Raw genomic sequence first — 25,806 nt, 5'->3', positions numbered from 1 at the left:
TCTTAAAGATTGTTCCTGATTTCCAATTTAAGTGATTAGGAAGAATTAGCCCAGAAACAGGAGAACAAGAAGGATTAATATAAATTTTCTTTGACTTATTAAACTTTCTTCTCAGTGCACCATGCAAGCAAAGAAATTCCTTCCTTGGCGCTTTATTTGATTAATACCTGGGATTTGAGTTTTTTCTGACTGGGAAATTCCAATTTGGTCATATTGGTTGATGACATGTGTAACTATTTCATCTAAATTAGACAACTTCTTCAGACAGAAAAAACACTGGAGAGCTTTTTGAAAATATACCAAAGTTTCAATAACAACTGAGTTGTCTGGAATATTTGAAGACACCAATGAATTGGAATGTGAAGAAGACTTAGATTTGGTGTTTAACATATGTAACAAAGAAAATTCTTCCAAAAAAACTGTCTTGATAACCCCTTTCAAATCTTACAAAATACATTCCACATTTTGATTAAGATTGATATTTGTTATTCATTTTTTTATTATTGATAATGCAGAAGTATACTTTACGTTGTATTAAAAGGTCTCAATTTAAGGAAAAATACTCCTCAAATATATCCTATTTGTTCATCCATAAATTTTTGATGATATTTCAGCACTGTAGACTTTATTAATCTTTTTATTTTTGGTACTATACTTGATCAGGTAAAAAGTTGGTTCCTACCCCAGTCTATAGCTACCCTTGATTACTACATATTATTTTATCTATAAATATGGAAGATGTTTCTAACATCGAAACAAGAAAAATTCTGATACAATCAAGAAGGATTCAATACAACCCCCAAGCGTTATGAATCGAGAACGAGAGGGCCCGACTAATGAAACCCCTCTTTCAAAGAGTACTCATGTTCCTCAAATACCTACTGAGGACAACAGAGAATATAAAAAGAAACCAAGCACAAAAAGAAGTTTCCTTACTCCAACATTGCTAAGGAAGCAAACGAAATTGTAATTATAAGAAAGAACGGTGACCATATTTCAATCATTAAATGAAACAAAATTATTAAAATACTTAACATATATTACTTACGTCGTCTGTTTGCACCTCTCGGCAACCTAATTCCTAACTACGATGGGCGTCGCTATACGAATAAAAGAGCGGCCATTTACGTAAATGATTCCAAAAAAACCATAATGTCAAATACACCTCTCCTGCGACCTCATGGGATGAAGCAGAGCAAATAAGTAACTCAAAAAAGAGGAAAAATAACTCATGGGGCTCGTTCGTGGGTAGACTGGTAACATTGGAGACGAGGTTCTTGCTTGCATTACCATATAGTACACCAATGCAATACTCTTCATATTACAGGTAAGGGGGAACTTGCAAAATTGGAAATTACTAACTACATTTGTGTAGACCCACTGGTATTTGAAGGCCTACAATTGATAGATTTCACTATCAGAATAGCTTCAAAAGGAAAAGTACGTTTCCGAGACTCAAGGAAAGCACCCATTATCCAATAAGAGGAAGAAGAAGTAGAGGGGGACACCACAAAACCAAATCAAGGAGATGATAATAAATCAAAAACAACTTGTGACACAAACATAAAATATAATACTGAAGCTAGTAACAAACCGAGGTTGATAGTTGTGGCAACTACTATCAATGGATATTGATGGTGCCACTGATGCCAATTGTGGAGGGACTCAAGCTCTCAATGAAGATGACAGACCAAGAGAACAAGGAACGGTCCAGCCAAGTACGGAAAAAGTCAATCTAAGGAGACCATTAACATAAATTAAAAACCCAACTGAGAAGAGTCCAGAAAAGCAATCCAAAATAGACAAGTTCTTTAATATTATTCAACAGTAGAATGAATAAAGCTACAAAAACTACACAAAAAATAGTATTGAGTAGTTGCTCGTATATTAACACATAACATTCTAAAGCAACAAACTCGGAGCTCAAATTGAGAACATCACAAATATCCCTAATAATAACTTGTCCATATATCAGTAATGGCACAAAGAGGATGCTCTTAGAGGATCTGCAATTCACGACTCACGTAGGTCAAATCCAAGGGCTTGTATACAATCTGCTAACTATTTGCAAGCATGGTCAGTTAGTTATAGAATTTTTAGATATGTGCATATTCACGATATAAATAAAAATAGATGGGCTAGTTACTCTGTTGCTTACCTTGACCAATTATTACCTATTATTTTTTTCTTACTCATTGCTTTGATGATGGTTTGTTTACATTTCAAATCTTCTTTACTAGTAGTAAGTGGATTAAAGATTGTAGCAATGACTGATTGGGAGTTTAATCTGATTATTACATTGTTAGGGGTTTTTCGTACTTGAGAAGAGTTTCTACACCTTGTATTATGGCAAAAATCTCTGCTTGAAAATACATTCTGACATTACAAGAAATGAATTTCCAGACCATCTTGCGAAGAGGATTCCTGAGAGGCAAAACCCAGTATACAATTGTTTCAGTCTGGAGAAATGTGTGGTAAATGATCTCTCACGAATGGCTGTTCATGGACTTAGTGTCAACATTAACTTCACTTGCAACAACACATGGCACTGGTTTTCAGGATAGCATAATAAGAAAGCATTTTTTTTTTCGAGCACTCCATTCTTCAGGAGTTTTACTTTTTTCTCATCATTTAATAAAATGTCAATAGGACGGTGCCGTTTCCTCTCATCCTATGCCATAAAAGATGTAGGGTATATTTTTAGGTGAGAGTGTAAGATTTTATTAGCTTTAATGAAAAAGTACATAGCCCTTGGACGTCTGGCTAGTGACTTTGTGAGCCCTGAATCCATGCCTATATTTCACATAAATGAAAGCATGCAACATGGTATGGTTACCTCGGTATTTAGCTCTCAGCTACCATTTTGTTTGTACAAGTATCGACGAAATAATAAATCAAGCTTTACTTATTCATGTTATCAGCTCATTTATTAGAAATTAACTCAGCTTACGTTTTGTAAAGAAAGTTTCTCCCTAGATACTTTTACAGTCTAGCAATGCATAATATTTTCCAAGCATAAATATACAACACATACATCTGTAGCAATAGGTATAAATTAAATACAATAAAATGCATTTACATGGGTATAAATATAACTCTTTCGCTTTCATTTATATCAATAAATTCATTTCTTTGTGTAATTTAAATACAAAACTTATATTGGTTAATCTTATCCACATTATATATGTATATGTATACGGTATAGTGAGTTGACTTTTAGCCGCTGTTCTATCAGTGGGCAAGGTCAGACTAAGTTTTTTTCAACCCAAAATTCCAACAAAGATAAACTCGGTCATCCTTTAATTGGATTTTTTTTACACTTTTAATGTCAAATTTCTTACAGCAAAAATTGTCCCTATTCCACGCCTTTCAAGTCTTGCACAATAGGCTAAAATACCAAGCAATTACATTATTTGCCACATATTTTTTTGCGCAAAAGTAACCTTGAATTTGATATAAATACATAATTTTTCACATAACTAATATTGAAGGTAAGGATATTTTTATTTCTTTCTTCAGAGTTGAGATGCTGGTTTGCTTAATTTATCGAAAATAAAAATTGTTCGATCTGGGTTTGGTGTGAGGGAATCTTTTATATGAAGGAAAGTAGGACCATCGCCATTTAAAACCATTATAACAAGTCTTTTAAGCTCCACTGATGGATTTTTTGAATGTATAGTCTAAAAAGTGTAGAAGCAGTAATAATCCAATCTCGCATCTTACACTTTTCCAGGATGATTTAAAAAAAAAAGGTATATAATGTGGCCCCTTTTGGACAGTCTAACAAAATCTGGACAAAATACTATTGATCTCTGCTTAAACATTAACATAAATATTCATCTATGTCTGGTACACTTCCTTTGACTCCACAAATGTTATAGTGTACGTTTTACATGAACAGTTTGAAATTTGAGAGCTGTATAAAATTTTGGCCCTCTTGTATTCGTTTCATTTTTTCAAATATACTTTTAAAGTCAGTACATTCATTTGAAGTAAACAAATAAACAATATCAAAAACAAACGAATCCCAGAAAAAAAATGATCAAGAGAAAAGACACAAAAAAATTAATTGCTATAAATCACTCAAGATCAACATTGAATAAAAACTTTTCAAAAGTCTGATTTCATGAAGTAATTTTCTGATTATTCAAAGATTTAAAAACTATATATGTTTATGGACATTTGTATCTTGTTCATGAAAAATTTAATGATATAAATAGCTCAATACATAAAAAATCCAAGTTATTTATTTATATTTACATAGTTATTTCATGAGTTTTTACTTACAAAACTGACTACATTATAAAGTTAAAAAAATTGCTGCCAATTTCAAAAAAATAATTAAAAAAGTTTTTCCTTTTTTATGCCTTAATAAGATTTATTATTCTTGTTTTTTATTTGAATTACTTTTAAATCACTTCTGGAACGCTGAAACTTTTACCGGATGGAGGGCAACGGTTTTTGATGGCACAGGGAAAAAAAATTAGGAGGTAATTACCAACAACTAAACACATATCATGATCCATGATAATTTTGAATTTGGTCAACTTTAAAAATGTACACTATTAATGAAAGACATACTCTTTTTTCCACTTCTTAATAAATATTCTTGAAATATTTATTTTTTATTTGTACAATAGTTATGAAATGAGAGAGGAAAATTAATTTAAAATGATCGTTTAATGAATGTCTTAATTACATAAAAGAATTATTTTGTAAATTCTAATTCTTATAGTATAAAATAAATAGATCAACCAAAAAAAGGATATTATATCTCTTTCATTTTATAATATCCATATATTAAAATGTGTATGCTCTTCAATCACGCCATACCCAATGGATGGATTTTGCTGAAATTTTTTATGTAGGTTCATATAGCTCCAGAAACGGATCTATTGACAAGTTTTTGCCCTTCGGGCCATGACTGTTTCTAAATAGTATTTTCAGCTCTTCCCATGTACAACTTTAGGGCTGGCTGTATTTTGGATATTATTAGGGTTATTTGATGCTAAGGGAAGTGACAATGGAAGAATTAAACTTGATTAAAAATGACCTTAATCGGTAATTGTTATTCTTCTGAATGTGAATATGTACCTATACATGTATAATGGCAAATCAAGCCTTTGTTTGAAAAATCAAGCATTTTTATATTAATTTTTGACACTTTGAGAGGTCAAGTTTCCACTTTGGCACTTTGATCAATTTAAAATGATGTCATCTGCTTATTTCAAAACGAAGCGTGCGATATTTGTTTACTTAATCCAAGCACTTAATTATTTAAACGAATCTCTCCGCGTAAGGACCGTTTCATACTTTTCAATCAATTAAAAATCTCTATAACACCTACTCAATTAATGGATGGTCAAAGTAATCCAATTTTTTGAAGTTAGAATCTTTCTCCATTTTCATAATAACGGTAGTTATTATGAAATTAAGATTTAAAAAAAAATTGATACATTGATTATACTCATATATATTTTTAATTGTATCTATGAAGTTTTTGATATAAAAATATTCAAATACTTGTGACATTATTTGATTAAGTACTAATTTTTATATTCCTAACAAAACTCGCAGAGAACCTTGTTCATGTAGTCCAAAATATATATATATATATATTTTTTTTTTTTTTTTTTTGGGGGGGGGTCATGTATCAGTTTTCTATCAGTATCTATGAGTTTTGTTGAAGTGAATGAGATCAAATTCCTCTATTTATTCTATCAGCTACTTGATAATTAACAATAAAAAAATATACAATGCTGTTTTATTTTATTTTAAATAAACAAGGATCAAATGTATTTTTCTTTCTATTATTTTCATCAGTTGACTCTTATACGATTAGAAGCAGACAATTTAAAAGTATTCTGGAGTCAAAACGAATATTACATGTGCTTTTTACATAAATTTATAATTAATGTATTTTGATTCTCAGTCCTTGATTTTTATAAAGATCAAATTATCTATTCAATGGTAATTAATTTCTGAATAATAACTAACATTTGGCAACAAGAAAAATACAGAGGGATATAGCTAATATATATTATTTTTCGTTTCCTTCTGAGAGTCGAAGTTGAAAGTGGAGAATAATTTTTTGACATGGATAGAACTGATCAAAGTAGTCAAACATATCATTTGTCCTTTTTCGTGCTTTTTAAAATTCAATAACTAAATAACTCTCATTTATTATTATAAATTAGTGTATTTATTTTTTATAACCAGATTAAACATACAATAGCGAAAAGTAACTGTGAAAGGAAAATTATGAAAAATAGTATTTTATGTATATATTGATGTTCATTAGAGAGCTGTCATTAAAATCCCTTCTCCATCAACATGAGTATTTTGAGTCTGTTGAGTACCTGCCAATGTCTCTTCTTGTCGCCTTCGAGGAAGAAGGGCTGATATGAAATGAATTAGAGTATTCAGCTTGCTTCCAATATTACAGTGTGACGATAAAACATCTCTAAAGGAGCTGGACATACAACAATAGAGAAAGAAGTTCATTGAAGAGTTAAAGGTAAGAAAAATATGAGAGAAGGAACCAGTGAAGAGGATCCAAAGAGGAAGGCTCTGACAACCATTCAGGTAGTCCTCTTTGAATTGTTTCACACTAAAGGTTTCTTTCAGGGTCAAGAAGATACGTGGAGTATTACAAATGAGGAATAGAAAGATGATGAGAACAAGGAGTAGGGCTTGTCGATTCTCACTTTCATTCTCGGATCCAATATTTGAGTTTTCTATTCAAAAGGAAAAAATGAAAATATCTATAAGATTACTGAAATAAAAACAATTTAGAACATGAGAAATATAATAAAATCAGAAAATAATTTAGTGAACCCATAATGACTATTAATTAATTTTAATAGGGTTAATTTATGAATATTTTAAGGGTGATTATTCCATGTCTTTTAAAACGAATATTGTAGTATACACTTGAGTATAGAGAAAGTCATAGGATTCATATAATAAAACTTGTAATATTATCATCATTAGTCGATCCAGTAGAGATAGTTCTTTCGAGTCTATGATATATTTTTCTCGATTCACAAAATTTTGTTAACGTTGTAATAGTGCCAAAATTATTGATATGATATCTTATAGATTGTTTGAATACAATCAGATACTGATGTCAGACGTTTATATGGAATTCAATAAATGGAGCTAAAGACTGATCCAACAATAAATGTATAGAAATCACATGTGAGGCTCATTTTCGTTCCCACTTATTAAAAACACAATTTCGAGCATTTATTTTAGCTTTCGAGTAGTTACCGTCAAATTTCTAAAACAATGTAGCGAAAAGGACTGTTTGTTAGCTTGAAAATATTTCCTTAACTACGCAAAAACGTTTCCCTACAAGATGTCATTTTTGAGGTACCATAGATAACGTTACTTTATCATTGTCTCTCCTGACAATTTTAGCTTTGTAATTTTTCCCTTGGCAGAATATACAATGTTTATTCAATTAAAAGGGGAATTCATAGTTAGTTAGTGAGTAATATTAATGCATGGGATACACTAAAAACGAATGGAACAGGAATAATAAGCAAATACATTAGTCATGATAAAAAAGCCACGCCCACAAAATAAAAATATTTTTTTTTTTTCCGAAATTTGGATATTTTGATTTTTTCTAAAAATGAAAAGAATACTAAGTACTGATGGGACAATTAAAAAAATCCTAATGCCGAATCCGATTCTTTAATATTCTAAATAATATTAAAAAATATCATTTTGCTATCAGGGGTGTTCACTTGGTATTTGAAATTTTTCTGAAAATATCCAAAAATATAATTTTTTTGAAAACAATTTCAAATATACAATTTGATGGTTAAATTTTTTTCAAAAATCTACAATTATACACAAAAAAGTTAAATTTTTGGAAAAAAGTTTCGAAAATCCATAGTTGTTTAGAAAAAAAAATTTAGGAGAAAAATATCCAAAATCTACAGCTGTTAACAAAAAATAAAATATTTTGAAAAAAAAAAAATGTAAGGAAATTTCAAATATTAAATTTTCTAGTTAAAAGCAAAAGTGCATTAATTTTGGAGGGGCTAACTTTTTTATAACCTGGAAAAGTAATAAAAAGTTGAATACCGGTAATAAATAAGAATCGTAATTGCAAATTAAATATTATTTTCCGATGCCGATCCCTATTCCAGAAAAAAGACCCAATTCTTCGATTCCGAATAATCGTCCCATTACAAATAATAAGGTTGATAATGATTCGTAACAATTAAAATAATATAAATTAGTGAATAAATTGGAGAAAACAACATTAATTTAATATATTGTATCAAATAATAATATTGTACTTATTGTTAATAAACTAAAAAATATTTATAGTGCCAATTTTGAAATGTTTCTTAGATCATTAGTCAAATCTTCCTTGTTAAAGTTTTTTCGCATATAACATTGTTAAACATTACTTTTCTTTAACAAAATTTCTCATAAACCCCCATATATTACAGAAACTATTATATTTATTAAGTCTTCCACCTTCATTAACTAAGTAGTGTCATCAGCAAACAAAGATGAATTTTTTCCTGAATTTATAAATGAATTTCGGTGGATATGGTATTGAGAAATGTCTTCATTGATTTTTTTTACAAATAAAACTACTATAGATGTATAACATTTTTGATGGTGTAGAATGTACACCAACAATTATTATATATTCTCAGAAATCCAGAATGAAAGATTTTTTGGTATTTTAAGTTAAATATAATCGGTTCTGATTTTTTGATGGCGTTTAACTATTTCCTTCCTTTGGATTCTATGGTAACTTATGTGAACATAGTATATTTTCCTTTTTTCATAACTTAGAGGACTTTTTTTACATCCCAGTATTCTCAAATAAATTTAAAAAAATAAAGTTTAATAAATTTTACGAGTGAAACAGCTCTTAAAAATAATATATTAGCATACTCATGAATACTCTATTCAAGGAAGTAAGTATATTAAGTCATGTGTATTTTTTAACTGTCCCGTTATGTTTTTTTAGAATTGGTAATCCGAAGAAGGATTTTTTTATTCCTCAGCTGTTGTCCTTATTATTTAACTCCTCATTAGTGAACTTAACTTTTTACTACATTCAATTATGTTCACTACCTGATTGAACGTTCGAGTGTGCTCATAATAGAGGGTGTGTAACCTTGAGAATATGTTCCGGAGTTATAATTGTAAGTTTTTGTTAGGCTTTGAATACAACTGGGGATCGACATCAGAGTCATTCTTGCCAATTATGCTGTTAATTTCTTTCTCCCTTGTCCCAGCAGATTGGAGTTCATCCAATGAAATGTCATGACAGCTAAACAGCTCTCCTCCAAAGCATTCTTCAAATTGTCCTTGTGAATTTTGTGGGTTTTTTTTCACATGACCGAAATACACAGAATTTTCATCACTCGACATATTTTTTTAAATGGGAGACTGCAATTTTAAAAACCGAAAACAATATATCTAGCAATGTAGCAAAGTACCCCTTCTTTCTGATATAATCCCTATGATAATCGCATTGGAAAGTATTTTATAAAGATAATCCACATATTAGTTTTGTGATTATTTTTGTTTGTTTTTTTACGTTTCCCGTCTTGACTTTCCTAATCCAGAGTATTAAATGCATTTTGTATCATGCTCATTTTGTAAACCATATATTTGTGTCGTTGCATGATACACTTTTAATTCTACTGATGTTGTACCAGTACACATTTGAGTACATAATTACATTCGAATATATAAATAAAGAAAAATGAAATTATTCACAGCTTAACATCAACTAACATGAGCTCCACCAATAAACAATTAAAATACAATTAAGATAAAGATCAGTTGACCAAATATATAATAAATATTAATTTTAATGAAATAAACCGAGAATATCTTTTTGGGAACAGTACAATTTTTCCTGGGGTTAAGATGTCACTCATAGGATATTAGCTAACATGGAGGATGTCGCTGTGTTATATTCCCTCATCCAATATTGTCTTCCCTTCTTAGTTAACAAAATAAATTTATGGAATTTGTGTAGTTAGTGGTAATAGAGTAGTTAAGGTAGTCCAGATAACTCTTAACAGAATAAAAAGTTATCTTTTAGAGAGCAAAGTTGATACACAAATCATGAGGTAGACATTTATCAAATTCCTTGGTTTGAACAAACTTGCTAAATGTATCTCTTCATTTGTTTCCCTTTAAATGTTCGTACATAATCCTTCATATGTCGTCTACCATCGTCTAATCTCTATTTAAATTCATTAAAAATATGAACTACCCCTTATTTTGAAGATATTTAATCTGTTGAATAGGAATGATTCAATTTAGGGAAATAGTTTCTCTACTAGGTACTCCTGAGGATTATGGACTTCAAGCAACAACTATTTCTTAAACATATATTATCTTGCTTTATACTGTAAATTTTGTTTCAAGTTCATTTATAGTTAATTCTAAAAAGAATTTTGAAGAAAGATATCTCAGTCAACATGTTGGATGAAATTTTACGTTTGGAAAGAAAATATAAAATAAATATATTTTACACCAATTTATGGTTTTTAATGCCTTTCTGTATGTATTCTTCGTTCATTTTACTAAATTAATATTCTGTCGTCTATAAATATCAATGAAAATCAATATAATATTAATTTATTAAAATGAATTGGGTAAACATGCTCAGCTTATTAGCTAATTGATATTAAAAAAGACGACTAACTTTCAATCTCGACTTTCAAAAAGAAATATAAATTTTTGAAAAAAACAACCGGTGGTGCGTATTAGTGTTGAGACTCGTTACTAGACTGTATTTTATTATCCAACAATCATATTAATGGTCTTCAGAGTCACTAGCTATAGCGGAGGTAATTCTGCAGAGATATTCTCCAGTGTATGAATCGAGTTTCAGAGTAGACATCATCCACTTAAATTATAAAAAGAAGCACTTCTTCAAGTAACAGAAAGATTTAACGCTCTTGGAGTGGGAAGCAGTGGAGAAAAATATTTTATCTACATTAGACGAACCAATTAAGGTGGCTCAAGAATTTATGAGAGTAATAAAACTTCAAGAAATTTGGATCAAACGAATACTGAGATTCACATATAGAATCTTGGATACTTGTAATTTTACGACTTAGTTACAGATTTCAGAAGGATATATTTCCTTTTATAAACCGCGGGAAAATGAATAATTCGGTCATCCACGTATTTGTTTAGTTCCCCCACCTGGAAATACTCAGAGTATTTATATCTCTCAATATGAATGGTCCATAAATACAAAGTTAAGTTACTTATAGGCCATTATTCTTTGTGGATTACCTATGAGAAGGAATTCGCAAAAAAAAAAAAAAAAAAAATCAAGGCAATTTATTTTAGACTTTTAAAATCTAAGCCATGTATTGCCAAAAAAACTCACTTTGAGAGAGCCAATCAGGGTAGCCATTTTAATAGATGCTGCAGCTAGATAATGTTGCTTTTAGTATCAAAAAACGTAGAGTTTATAGACATTTATGAGACTTTGCCTCTGACATATTGGGGTTCATACCCTCTGAATCAGAACGATATCTGAAAAAAATAAAACATATTGTTATTATTTTTCGAAATCATCATCGTCCTTCAGAAAAGGCATTGCTGTAGAGGTTTTTGTTACTGTTTTTTTCATAACTTTTGATGGTTTCTGAGTATTTGTCTCAATTTGTAAAAGAAAAATATTTTTGTTAATGTTCTTTTTTTACAAATATATTGTCTTTTCTTTTTCATTTTTCTTTTTTCTTAAATGAATATTTCATACTTTTATAGAATTTCTGAAACAGAGATATAAAGAAAGAACGAAAAAATTTGTTGAGCTTTGGAGGTCTAATTTTAAACTAAAATATTTATTTATATTTTGATAACGTAATTTCGCCAGGTTTCTGATAGTGGACCAATTTCTTCGATATAAATTTTTAATTTTGTTTTCATCTTAATCTATTTTTCCCCAATCCTGATTTATGTGCTGTAAAAATGTTATTTATGCAACACATTTAACATCATATGACATTATTGTACTGATTTTTACAATTTGTATATAAACTTGAGGTCATAAACAATTCATTTATGAAATTGGTCTGGATCGAATTTTGAATGAGCACAATCTACATCATATTTTTCTTTGAGAGGTCGGTCCTAACCAAACGTTATTAAAGGTACATTAAAAATCATTTTGATTTTTAGATCGATCTAAACTTTTCAAATCAAAACTAAAAAAAAAAGTAGTTTGCATAGTTTTGACATGCCAAAGTACCTTTGAACATACAAAGAAGTATTAATGTTCTTTTGATAATATAATATAGAGTCAGCTTCTTTGATTAAAAGAGGAGTCAACTGATGAAAACAGCTAATTATAAAATACTGTGTATGTTTGTTTTCCACAAAAAGATTAAATATATAATTATATATAAAATTTCACAATGTCACAATTTAAAAAAAATTCCAAATCCATGGCTATTTACTGAAGATTAAATTTTATGGTTTTTAAAAAAAAATTAAATCACATTTTTAATAATCAATTTTTTAGAAAGAAATTTTGAGAATTAAAATGTTTTGGAAAAAAAAATTGACAAACCCATACTTATTCACAGAAAATTAAATTATTCATAATTTTTTTCAAAATCTATAGCTATTCAGAGAAAATTTAATTTTTTGGAAAATAATTAAAAAATTAAATACGCATATTACACTATTTAACATCATTTTGGCCCGCTAGCTGAAACCCAAATTTATTATTGTTATTTAAGCCATATAAAACGAATATTACCATTAAAACTTTCAATTTTAAAAGATTTACCCTTTAAAGCCTTTTTTTAAAATTCATGTTTTTAGGGTATAACTACGATTCAGGCCCATTTTTTGACATGAAAGTACAATATAGATGAAAATCAAAATAAATAAAAAAATGATACTAACGTTTGACGAATTGAATAATAACTAATTTTTTACTTTATCTTGATTACAATTAATAAAAAATGTATATAACCACTAAAAAATTGAATAAAATGAAAGACCTAACGTAGAAGCTAATATCTTTTTTATTTTTACTTTATATCCTAGCTGAAGTTAAATAATATTGCCTATACTTCAATTTCAAATAAAATCTTTTAAGAAATGTTTTTTTTTTTATTGATTTTTGATTAACTTAAATTTCATATCTATTAAGAAATTTAAATATAATATTCTGGTTAGGTTGCGTAAATATAGATTACAATAATATTTCGGATGAAAAAATTGAATCATTTATCAGTTTATAACTATCAATTAATAAATTATTTTATATATATGAAACATCTATGTTTTAATCCCCTTATATCTAAATTATAAATTATTTTAGTCTAAATTCTTAGAATAAATTCCTGGATCAATATTAAAAACTAAATTGACCAAAAATCAATCAAATTGTAATATTAAGTCTATAACTTCATCTAGGATATAAAGTACTCGAAGAAAAAAAAAAGAAGATAGTTTATCTCTTTTGTAAGGTCATTCATTTTAATCAATTTTTTGGTTGGTTATATAATTTTTATTATTATTTATAATCAAGATAAAGTATTAAATAAATAACTTTTTAAATGCTGAAATGTTAGTATTTACTTTGATTTTCATCTATATAGTTCTTTCATGTCGAAATATGTCACTGAATTGTAGTTATACCCTAAAAACGTGAATTTAAAAAAAAATGGAGTTAAAGGCCAAAACTTTTGAGTTATAAAGTTTTAATGGGTTAATTCGTGCTCTACAGGTTAAAGAACAATAATAAATGTTGGTTTCAGCCTGCGGGCTCTCCATGACCTTCATTTTGTTGCATAGTGTTAAATATATATTATAAGGCAGTGGTTCTTAACCTTATTGGAGGTACTGAATCCTGCATGCTTCATCAGTGCATTCACCAAACCCCTTCGTGATTGGAAAAATAAAATATGATTTCTTAAGAACATTATTATACTAATTAATGCGCAAAATGAACCATACATCTGTTGCAACCAAAAATCATTGTGCTCAAAAAACAAAAGCAATAAAACATGCATTTCACACAAATGCATAACTCAATGAATATTTGCTGCAAGTCAATGAGTCTTTTGCTGTTGCTTTTCAGACACAAGCTCAGAAATGCGTGGGTTTACCTTGGCAAGTGCCACTCTCATATCGTTTTTGCAACAGAGTCTGTTCCTTTTTTGCGTTTTTATGTCGACCATCCTCAAAAAGGATTTCTCAAAAACATCTGTTGTTACAAACGGTATGTCTGCTAAGGATGTCTGCAATAAGACGGTATTGTAAGATTTCCTGACACCAAAATGTTGACAGTGTTATTGTTCGGAAGAGTGGCTATTGAAGCTGTATCTATAGAAGTTCAATGTTTTTAACAAGATATTCCTCGTTCACGTCTGCTGTCGCAACACTAAACGTGAAATCATGTCTCACCCATGGTGGATATGATCCTGTGGCGTGGGTGTAACCTTTGAGCTACGTTGCAAGCTCTTTTAAGTGCAGGACCTTGTTTCAGCTCTCCAGGTACAGAAACGTCTCCGATTCCAGCCACGTCTTCGATCTTTCTAAAACTCTCTTCCTGCAGGGGAAAGTTTGCGAAGTTATACTTCTCTGTTCGTCGTTTCCATAAAGGTAGTTTTTTTAAAATGCCTCCAGATTTTCTTCTGCTACGATGATGTTGTCTCCACCGCCCTGCACTGTCGATTGAGATCATCGAAAATATCTGCCATGTACGCTAAAGTGAGAATGGACTCAGAATTTTCAAAGTAAACTACGTAGCAATGTTCTTACTCTCGCAATCACAGATCTTATTCCACACATGGTAAAAACACGATTCAGCACCTTTGGATAACCCTGGATGATCACTGAGCATTTGAATGGTACAGAAGTACATCGAATTCCGAACCCATGTCATTACACAACTTTTGAAGATGATGATTCATAGCACTATTTCTCACGTAGTTCACACATTTAACAACAGCTTTAATACGTGTGCCACTTTTGAAGTCAAGGTTTTTGTTGCCAACGAATGCTTGTGCAGAACCCAGTGCGTAACAGTGATGTGTGGTGCATCGGATTTCCCCAGGACTCCAAAACCAGAGCATTGTTCCAGCATTGATGTAGCTCCATCCGAAAAACTGCAAAAACCATATTCTATGAAAGATTGTCGTCTCTGAAGAAGTAATCAACGAGTATCTTGACATCGTCTACCTGGGTTGTTGTTGTAAAAGGCTTTAAAAAATAAGATATCTTCTTTATCACGTCTTCTTTCATATAGCGCACAAATCCAACAAGTTGGCTTAGATTGGAAATGTCAGTGGTCTCATCGAGTTGGAGGCTGAATTTTGCAGGGCTTCAAATCAGATCTGTAACTACTTTAGGCTGTATGTCATCGGCCATGTTGTTTATTCTGCTGCTGATAGTGTCATTTGAAAGAGGAATTTGTGATACGTTATCTTCAGCAGCTTTTCCCAGCATAATATTCTCCATCTTCAATGCAGTGTTTGGCCAACGGTGTGTAGTTTGCCATGTTTTGCAATGAGGTAGGCAACTCGTACGATGCTGTGATGTTTGCCTGTCGATGGTTATAATGCCGATAACTGACAGAGTAGCCTTTCCATCAAATCTGACTTTCTTCACCTTGAATTCAGCAAGTGTTGTGTTCTTGTTTTTCTCATCTCCATATAGCTTTAGGAAGTGTTCCTTCAGGTCACACGTGCTAGACTAGAATTGTTCAACTTCACAGTGCAAATCATGCATTGAGGACGCTGATTCCCATCACGTTCCTTTATACAAGTGAATCAATATTGTGCGTATTCGTCAAACTACATTGTTTTTTTGCTCGACATAGTCAGTAAGAAGGGATGGAAAGATTAAAAGAAAATAACAAATGACGTACATACACTACAGACAGAAGTTGACTACTGAGCGCACCAAATTCCCTGCAGCACAGATATCAAAGCTTAGCGATATTGCCTGATCCCTTGCAGCCAATGGTGTGGAAAGCGGATCATAGCGTCACAAATAATATAAATGGGTTGTATTTATTTTGTGTGTAGCATTTTTACTAAGCAACTAAATATTTGTTATCTAACAAGGAGAAAAAACTTTGTTGAATCTCAAAGCTGGTCCCCCCCGTTGTTTTTTCATGTTGGTGTTGGTAATTAAATGATTTATCACTAGTATCAGTAGCATTTATATTTAAGAATGTATATATGATTTGGAGACAAATTTGTTATTAAATTATTGGATTAAATCTCTAAAAAATAAAAATAACATACTTAAATATGATCATTTTTTTTTCAATTAACAAAATTTCAAGAAATAATATAAAAATTACAGGTATAAGTCTTATTATTTATGATAATTATAGATGTGAATGTTACCCAATATTACATCTGGAACACACAAATTTTGTGTTTTCCTTAGACGTTGGACCTTTGCAACGTCTTAACTGATGAGTACTGTTATATTTAGAAACGCTATCTCATGAACTTGTTTTCAACTTTACATATTCTACCAGAGGCCTTGAAAAACGGAATATCTTTGAAATTGCCTTGAAAAATTCATGAACAGTAATTAAAACAATTTATTCAAATAAATCACTATGCATACTCAAATAGTAAGATTTTAATTTGCCAACTACCTCATTTCAAAGTAAGATAAGAATGTAAAAAATAAATGGATATGAAAAAAAATCAATATTGAGAAATATCAAGGACCACAAAAATATTTCTAATTGAATTTTAATATGAAGACCTTTATTTTTTAAGAAATATTCACCATTTTCTGGAAGGCATAACTTTGAATTGAGCAGCATTCTCAATTACAGCTACTTAGTCTCTTGAGTATTGCAGCACCCCCTTAAATAATTTTTTTACTATCCTTTTTGTATAATATTAAGTAATTACGACATACATACGAGAATATATTCATAAATGTTGCATGTAGACTAAAAAATCATACTAACATGTGGTGGTAAATTAATTAACCTATCGCCTATAGTATATTAAATCAGCTGATTTTACGCATTTATGAATTCATAAGGGCTCACTTGTTCGAAGCTATTCCAAACATACCTAGGGTTACATAGTTACTCTAAGTTTGCCTTAATTTTTTCACTTTCTTTCGAAAGTTGAGTTTGCAAGTGCCCAAAAAATATAATATTGTAGGCTGGTGGAATTATTTAAATAATAAGGCTAGAAAATATTTCTCTTTTCCATGAATTAGAAACTTACTGAAGTTATTGAAAATAAATATCTATAAATAATCAATACTTTGTCTTACTACATCAGGGATTATAGATCATTTGAACAGGGAGGACCCTCATTTACAAGGCCAATAAAAAAGTTTATTATTATTTATTTGAAACTCCACTCATCATCGTTTTGACTTTTAACAATATTTTTACAATTTTATCCTTTTATTTCTTAATGTTAAGAAAGACATCTATAAAAGAAGAAAAAATTACCTAAAATCATTTACTATAAATATACTGAACTTTTTAAAAAAGAAGGCAAAATTGACCTTGTGAATGAGTAAATTTAAATTTAAACAAATTTTTTCTTTTTTTCTGGTTGTTGTAATGTAATATTTTTTAACTTGTCAAGAAGATAATATAGGTTTTCAAGTGTATTACTTCATTGTAAAAGATATGCACATCACTATGTAGATAAATTGTGAAAAATATCTAAGCATACAAATTCAAACAGAGGTACAATGCGCTGAGGACATGCACTCGGCATAAATTATTCCCTTGTACTCAATTTGTGGAGGTTTGAATCAGAGTCACTCCTAAGAAAAGGAATATACATTAAGTATATGAACTTCAAAGACAGTTACAAGATAAAATGGAATGGAGTATTTGTAATACTTACCTATACATAATCAATGCAACTCCATCTGATAATTAAAGTATGATTTAAAAACTAATATATAATTTAAGCAAAATAAAAACATATGATCCGCAACTCAAATACTGCTACTAAAATCCCGTATCGAACTTCATACTTTTTTTCCAGTTAATTAATATTATTTAATGATCCAATAAATTAGTTTAAAAAAGTAAAAATAATTAGGTTTTTTCTGTGCTTTCTTATTTCACGAATATAACTACAATTTTCATATAATTATAACTTATTTTCTTTTCTTCTTTTGCATTTATTTAAAATAAAACACAACTACATAAAGCATTATTAAAATAAAAGAAAACTTCTTTTTTTCATATATATGACAAAACTTTTCAATTTAATAATAAATAAAAAATGATATTGTACATTAAGTAATGAGTGAGTCACAGTAAGCAAAGAAAGGAAAAACAAAGATTTTTCTTTTTAGTATTGATCATGTTGGGAACTGGATTTTTTAATGCCTATTCACAGAATACTATTAAAGATATATAATTCAGTGAGCTCCATCGATAACGTTTGTTTAAATTTGTTTAAAAAAGTATTTTATAGGACTCCAGAGGAGTCTTGAAATAGGGGTTATTTACAAAAAAAAAATTAATAATCCACGATCTTGAGTCTCATCCTTTTTTTGTACCTGCTAAATGTCGAAATGTTTTGTCTTTCTCTTGTCAAAGCATATTTTTTAGCTCATTGTTGTCATCTATCTTGATATCTCAAAGTGAGCTGCTCTTAGCCTAGTTTTGTAGAGGCATCTAGCAATCTTACATTACTACGAACGCTCAGTTTTGAATATACTGTTAAAAATAAAATTCATTACTCAACTTGGAATTTTATACAACTTTTGTGGAAACTATGATACATTGTTTAGTACAATAATTATTCTCTGCTTCTAATTTTTCAGAAAATTTATTGACATCACTGTAATTTCAGTACAATGAAGGAAGTTATTACTGTTACAAGGATAACTTTGTTTCATAATCATCCCTATATATGTAGGTTTTAAAAGTTATTCATGTTTTTCCTTACATGTTGTGGTTCATTGTGTCTTCATTTTAATACTTCTGTATTGTGCTTCCATGAATTTATTTTAGTATTTATGCCATAAAGTAGTTTACCTCTAAGCTCAAATACACATTTATGTTTTTATATAGGAATTTTTATGGATATTGATAGCATGTTACAAATTATTACTTTATATAAAAGGTGTGTTCATTTGAATTTTTGAAACGAATGGTAAAGAAGAACAAAGAACTTACTTCCAACTTTCCTTCGATGTTTCACGGATTTGTAAATGTTAAAGTTGCAAAAAGCAAGAGAAGAGAAGGGAATGAGTCCTGTTACAAGAAGACGGGTATAGTGATGATAATAAATAATGTAGTTGGCGTCTAATCTAAGTTTAGTGGGTTTCAGAGCAACCTGTAAATACGATGAGTGTGTTTATATAATAATGAACACACACAAAAAAAGAAAAAAAACTTACGCCCTCAACATTGGGAAAAGCCTCGATTTCCAATTCCATAAACTTGGGAATGTTGATAATAATGCAAAATAATAATACAGGGATCATGTAATAAATTAGTGCTCGAAACCAAGAAGAATGTCCGTTTCTCATCATGTGATTATGGTAAACGACTGGTTTGCAAACGGCCATATATCTGTTTAGCAAAAAATAAAATAATTTTGTAATATTCCAACGTAACAATGAATTTCTGTTTTATAAAATTTTTTTCTACAAACAATTGTTAATTATCTTTATATTTTATGTTTAATGAAAACATAGATTAAAGCACTTCTTTTTTCTAATTCAAAAAAATCTTCAAGAAAATAAAGTGTAATGAAAATACATTAATTTCTGTTTAATAATTCTTTAACTAGGAATATTTAATATATTTCAGTATTTTATATTTCTTCAAAGGGTTTGATATTTGCTATTTCATCTATTTTTTTTATTTCAACAAGAATAACTTTCTTGTCATGTAAATAAGTTTCAAAACTAGTAACTTTTATGATTGTGTATAAGTAAAACAACTATAATAAAATCATGTTTAAAACAAAAAATGAATGATTTTCTCCATGTAAAAAACAAATTATATTTGTAATTTTTTGAAAAAAGTGAAGTTTTTTTTTTTTACGGGCCATTGGCTATATTTATTTTTAATGCATCGATGAAGTTTTTGCAGCAAAAATTTTTCAGTTTTAGTTACTTTTAAGATGAAAGTATGATGCCTTAAAACAATTTTGCTTATCAGTTAATAATTATTACTTTTAAATCATCCCTAATCTTTTTGCTGGAGTATCCCATGTCAAGTGTGTTATGTATATGTTACTCATCTCTTGGAATTTACCTTGAATATCAGAATAATAAAGTTTCAGATCTATAGGAAAAAATAATAAGAACAAATAAAAAGGAGCAAAAAAGTGGTCAAAAGTCGAAAAGTTTTACCTGTTAGTCATTCAACCTTACATTTTTTAAACTAATATTATAATATTAGTGCTGTAGAGACTTCAAATTAAAATTTTCAGATACTTCGGTACTTTTTCCATATTCTGAATAATAAATACATACCATGTGTCCACAAATATGCGGTACACTGTTTAATACAACTTCGTCAAGATCTATCACGATAATAAGAGGTATTTAGAAAGAAAAAAAAACTATGGTGACGGAAGTACTTGCAAGCGAAATTCAGGCTGCCGACAGAGATGTTGTTCCAGTGGCGGTGACCAGCTTTTTTAGAGACTCCACACTTAGGTGTTTGATAGCATAGGTCTTCTTCTCTACATACATCTACACAAAATTATCAGTGGAAGTTCAGTTTTGGGCTGGACGGCGGGCAGAAGTCCTTTGACCAGAATCACTTGGACCCCATTTTAATCTTCAAATAGCCTTGGATGAGTGAGAGGAACCCTATCTTTGGTACAGATTCATTCTTCCTCCCCAGTTTGCAAAAGGAGGTTCTAAGCATCTTCTCCACTTCAGTTTCGACACTTTCCACCAACATGTAGAGGGTGGTGCGAAGGAACTGAAACCTGTGGGAGGGAAAACAGCTGTTTTTAGAGACACAACACTTGGGTGTTGGATAAAACAGGTTTTCTGCTCCAAATGTATTCATACAAAATTGTCTGGGGGTTCAGGGTTGGGCATGACGGCGACTACAAGTCCTTTGACAAGAATAATTTTGACCCGCAACTTGCTCTTCAAGTAGCTTTGGATGAGTGAAAGATGGTTGTATCTTGAGTGCAGATCCACTCTTCCTCCTAAATTGGCAAAATGAAATTTTTGACTTCTTTTTGACTTTGGTTTTGCCATTTTACACCATCTAAGGACATTGGTGCAGGTGGCCCCAAAACTAAAGTAGACATGCATTTGCTTGCATTTAGCCAAAATCATTGAACTGTTTTTTTGACGAAACTCAGCCATAGTTGTTGATTTTTTCGTTATAAATAATCGTGTTTGTTTTTAATGTCCCTTTCATTGATATTAATATATTACAAAAGAATGAGTATATATAATTATAACTAGGATTAATTTCGCTGTTAATTCATAAATAAGCCTTATAGTTTAATATTAATTTTATCAAGTTAAATAACATCTCCTATAAATATATAAACAAAGCGAATGCATCACAAAATATAAAAGAATTATAATGAAACCATAAAAAAGATACTTTGTTCAGCATTCAATAAAATTCTTCATAATTCTATTTCACCTTAGTCAGACTGCATAATTTTACACTCCTAACAGATGGTATGGGCACAATTGTACTCGCATATATTTTGATTAAAATAATTGTTCTTTTTGTCAATATTTAGTTATATTTTTTGGTAAAAAATTCCTTTGATGTTCGATAGAAGATGAAAAAAAATATGACTCGGAGGAAAGTGTTGAACTTGGCAGAATCAAAGTGAAACTTGGATCCCGAATAATTAAACTGAGGGGCCTAAAAATCCAGTATCTAACGTGCAAACAAGATTACGTAAAATTCTTCGACAAAGAAGTGTGCCCCAGCTGACAGCAAGTTATTTATAGAAAAGAGTTCTTCATGTCTGTCATCAGAACAGATATGAGTGACATCATATTGAGAGAAACAAATCGAAAAGTTAAAACAATTTGTGAAGCTTTTTACAAGATCCTTACCCTAAGATATTCCAATACTTCTGAACGGGCAACACTAATACCATTCCAGCCATTTACAAATGTTGGCTCATTACAGTTTTTGGCTTTCTTATTGCTGCTGGTGTAATAATAATAAAGAGATTCTTGAACATATGTGGAAAATGGATGTTCTACCTCCTATACACGCCGCTATGTCTCATGACGGCTTCAAGATGATGCTCCGAGTGATTAAATTTGACAACGAAAACACCTGTACAGAGCGTGCTCAAAGGGATACAGCTACACCAATATGAGTTCTTTGGCTCCTGATAAACAAAAATTTGGAGAGAGTCTAACAACCACGATAATGTATCAAAATTGTAAAACAATTATTTCAATTTCGAGAGCATAAAAATTTAACTCAATATATACCATCTAAACCGGCTAGGGATGGTATTAAGATTTTCTGGGCTTTTGATCCATCCAATGCTTACCCGATATATCGTAAACTCTATACTGGAAAACCAGTAGATGGCCCCCAACAGGGAAATGTTGGCGGAAAAACAGTTTCGGATCAGTATATATGAATAAAGGCTCTGGAACCAGCAACAATTTATTTACTAGTACGGAGCTGGCTAAAGTATTGAACATGACAATAGTTGGAACAGCCAGAAAAAAAACAAAGATTCCTGCTAAGTAATTTGTAATCAAGAAACGAAAGAGAAGTTTACTCTACCAATTTTGTCCAATATAAAGAGGGAACTTTTTTTTCATAACAACATAGGATGAACAAATAAAAAAAAATAAAAAAATGTAGAGATGTCAAGAAATTTTAGAACTCTCAGATGTCTAGAAAAAAAGTTAGACATAATTTAATATTAGAATGGGTATAATTGTAAATGAATTTATATGTACAGGAATTTCACATATGATGTTCTTCTTTGTATATATGTATTCTATGTACTATGTTCTTGTATAATAAACTGCACTAATTAGTCCTTCCTTAGGAGAAATACAGAGATTACGTCTCCACTTATTGTACTTTACAATAATAGTGCTCGATTTTGGTTTTATTCGCTGCATGTTTCGCTTTGGACCTGTATCGTATTAAAATTTGGCCGACAAGAATATCGATCCAACAAACAAAAAGGTTTTTTTTTGTAGAAGGAACGAAGTTTCCCCAAAACAATGAATAAAATTTCGCACTACGATAAAAATGTATGTCTAGATGTGTATGTATCTTTAAGTCCTAATAACTTGATTTCGGATCAAATGTTCAATAATAGATCATAAATTTTACTTTATAATATTTTGTAGATATTGTAGAATGGAAAAATAATAAGAGTTAATATTAAAGCACATTTTGTGGATATTTACATTCCTTTCTATAAATTTACTGCCTTTAAGGTTCGGGACATATATGTAACCTTGGTAAATGTCATTAAAAATATTATCGATTAAAGGATTATCCAAAAATGTATTTTAAAATGAACTTCCATTAAAATATATAATATGTCAAGGGGATTTATAATGTAGTCTAAAACGGTAGTTGGGATTAAAATATCCACCATAGCGAATAATTATATACTTTTTTAGATGCATACATTTTTTTTAATGGTCAATGTGAATACATCACAAAGATATTAATTTTATTTTTTTCGTGCTTTTTTGTCAAATAGAATTAATTTTTTGCATAAGTACATTAAGAATACATTTACATAAATGCACTTAAAAAGGAATATCTTTTTTATCTTCTCCAATATATACAGTAGTATGTATACGAATGTTGTCTGAAAAGTTTCCGACCTTACAAAGTTCTACGAATTTTGGGGACAGTATTGAACCTCGGTTCAGTACCGATTTTTCCCCCCGTTTTGGTCACAAGTGATTTTTTCTAGAGTTTTTTTCGGTCTAGACCGCGATCTCAGATCGTAAACCGATATTATTCGATCTCACTTTATGGAAAGATTTGTTTAAGTCTCACTTTATTTATTTTTTATTTTTTGTATAGTCTCCGATACCGAATTTCTATTTTTTCTAGATCAAACGCCTCTGATGTTTTCATTCTTTTCAACAAAGATCTTCTAAAGATGATAAATCTTTGGAGAACCTTCAAAATCTAGTTTTAAATGAGAGATCAGTGAATTTATTTTATAATAACAAATAAGTTATTAAAAAAAAATATATAGAGATGTCAAGAAATCTTAGAGCTCTCAGATGTCTAGAAAAAAGTTAGACATACTTTAATGTTAGAAAAGCAATGCTAAATTATTTGTTCAGTGAAATAAATAAGGATAACAAAGGTGCGTTATACATCCTACATATTTATGTAATATTGTTTCTCCTTATAGGCAAAAATTAAATATTATCTTTAAGGCATGGAGTGACCTTCAAATGATCAAAAATATAACATACATAATTGTTTCGAAAGGTATGTAAGCTTTCAAGCTAGGGATTGATTACATCCGTTATATAAAAATTCCTCTCAGAAGCATCGAACAGGACAATTAGATGATATGCTTCACGTCCAAGTAGGCAAAAAACTATAATATTTTCCCCATTGAACAGCAACACTACAACCAAAGCAACAGTTGCTTTTTAAAATTAAAAAAATATGTATAAATAAGTGTCGACGAGGAGTGCTTGTGTCATTGGTGTGAATCGGAGATGGAGGTACCTTTCCATCTTCTCTTTTACTGGCCAAAAATAACTTCATTCATTGAAATGGTTGAGTGTATAACTTTTGGAGTCTATAATGTGGTGCTGAGTCCCTAATTTAAAAAATGCAAGTAATTCTGTATGCAGTGAAGCTTGGTGAAAGAAGAATTCCATCAGACCTGGAGGCTCTCGTGTCCCAGCAGAGATACGTCCTAATAATTTCAAGGATTTGGGGTTACCCTCGGAGAACTAGATGTGCGATATTTATTTCAAGTTTTACAAAAAAAACAAAAATCAAACAACAATAAGATTAAAATTATAAGCAAATGTCAGTCAACTTATAAAATTTGTTAGTATATGATTTGAGTCATGATTAAGATTTTAAAAAGTTATTTAAGATGACGACAATTTATTTGATATGCAATGTATAGTAAATGAGTAAAGCTATTAGATTAATCAAAATATTTATTTATTGTAAAATTATTTTAAATTGAATGTATCAAAAATTATATACTATTGCAAATGCTCCAAATTATTTTTTGGCAAATTTTCGTTCCTCCAAATTTCATATTACAATTTTATTGCTCCAAAATAGCTTACATAACCTTAGATACTGACAAATAAATATATTAATAACTTTTTCAATTAAGAAGATAGAGCAAATATACAATAATCCAAAAAGTTTAAAAAAAACAACAGTTAAACATTATAACTTTTTTTTCTTCAAATAAGTTAAAATATACTTTATATTAAAACTTTATTCAAACTAAAAATTGACTATATAGTATGAAAATATGTATTTAATTTCATACAATACTTTTTTCAATCATACAAATAGTATTAAAAAGAAAGAAAACTTTGTAGGTAATTAACAAAGTCAAAAATGGATGTCTTTATTTTATTATAACATATCATTACATAGGTGTGTACATAGATGTGATATGTTATAATAAAATAAAGACATTTAAAACAAGATAGACTACTTATAATATTTTTTGGATTGGTTGGATCTTAATTCTAAGAAATATTCTGTCAAACTTCATTGTATATACGTAAAACACTCCAGAGCTTGGATTTTTTAAAGTTTTTTTAAATGTTATCGGAATATTTAAGTCTGAAATACTCGCACCAATAATCTCT

At 29.8% G+C, this 25,806-nt stretch overlaps 1 protein-coding gene across 1 annotated transcript in view; it reads right to left on the bottom strand.

Moving 5' to 3' along the window:
* Window positions 1-6,179: 6,179 nt before the first annotated feature.
* The window catches only part of LOC121115723 (FMRFamide receptor), a 53,531-nt gene continuing 33,904 nt past the window's right edge, over window positions 6,180-25,806 (bottom strand). The window contains exons 4-6 of the mRNA XM_040709837.2: window positions 19,393-19,567; window positions 19,169-19,328; window positions 6,180-6,737 (exon numbers count right to left, since the gene is read on the bottom strand). Of these exons, the coding sequence (XP_040565771.1) occupies window positions 6,298-6,737; window positions 19,169-19,328; window positions 19,393-19,567 (775 nt within the window). The 3' untranslated portion in view covers window positions 6,180-6,297. The remainder of the gene's footprint in view (window positions 6,738-19,168; window positions 19,329-19,392; window positions 19,568-25,806) is intronic.

Source organism: Lepeophtheirus salmonis, chromosome 4, assembly GCF_016086655.4.
Source record: "Lepeophtheirus salmonis chromosome 4, UVic_Lsal_1.4, whole genome shotgun sequence".
Lineage (NCBI taxonomy): Eukaryota > Metazoa > Arthropoda > Copepoda > Siphonostomatoida > Caligidae > Lepeophtheirus > Lepeophtheirus salmonis.
This window is presented reverse-complemented; position numbering and strand designations above follow the sequence as displayed.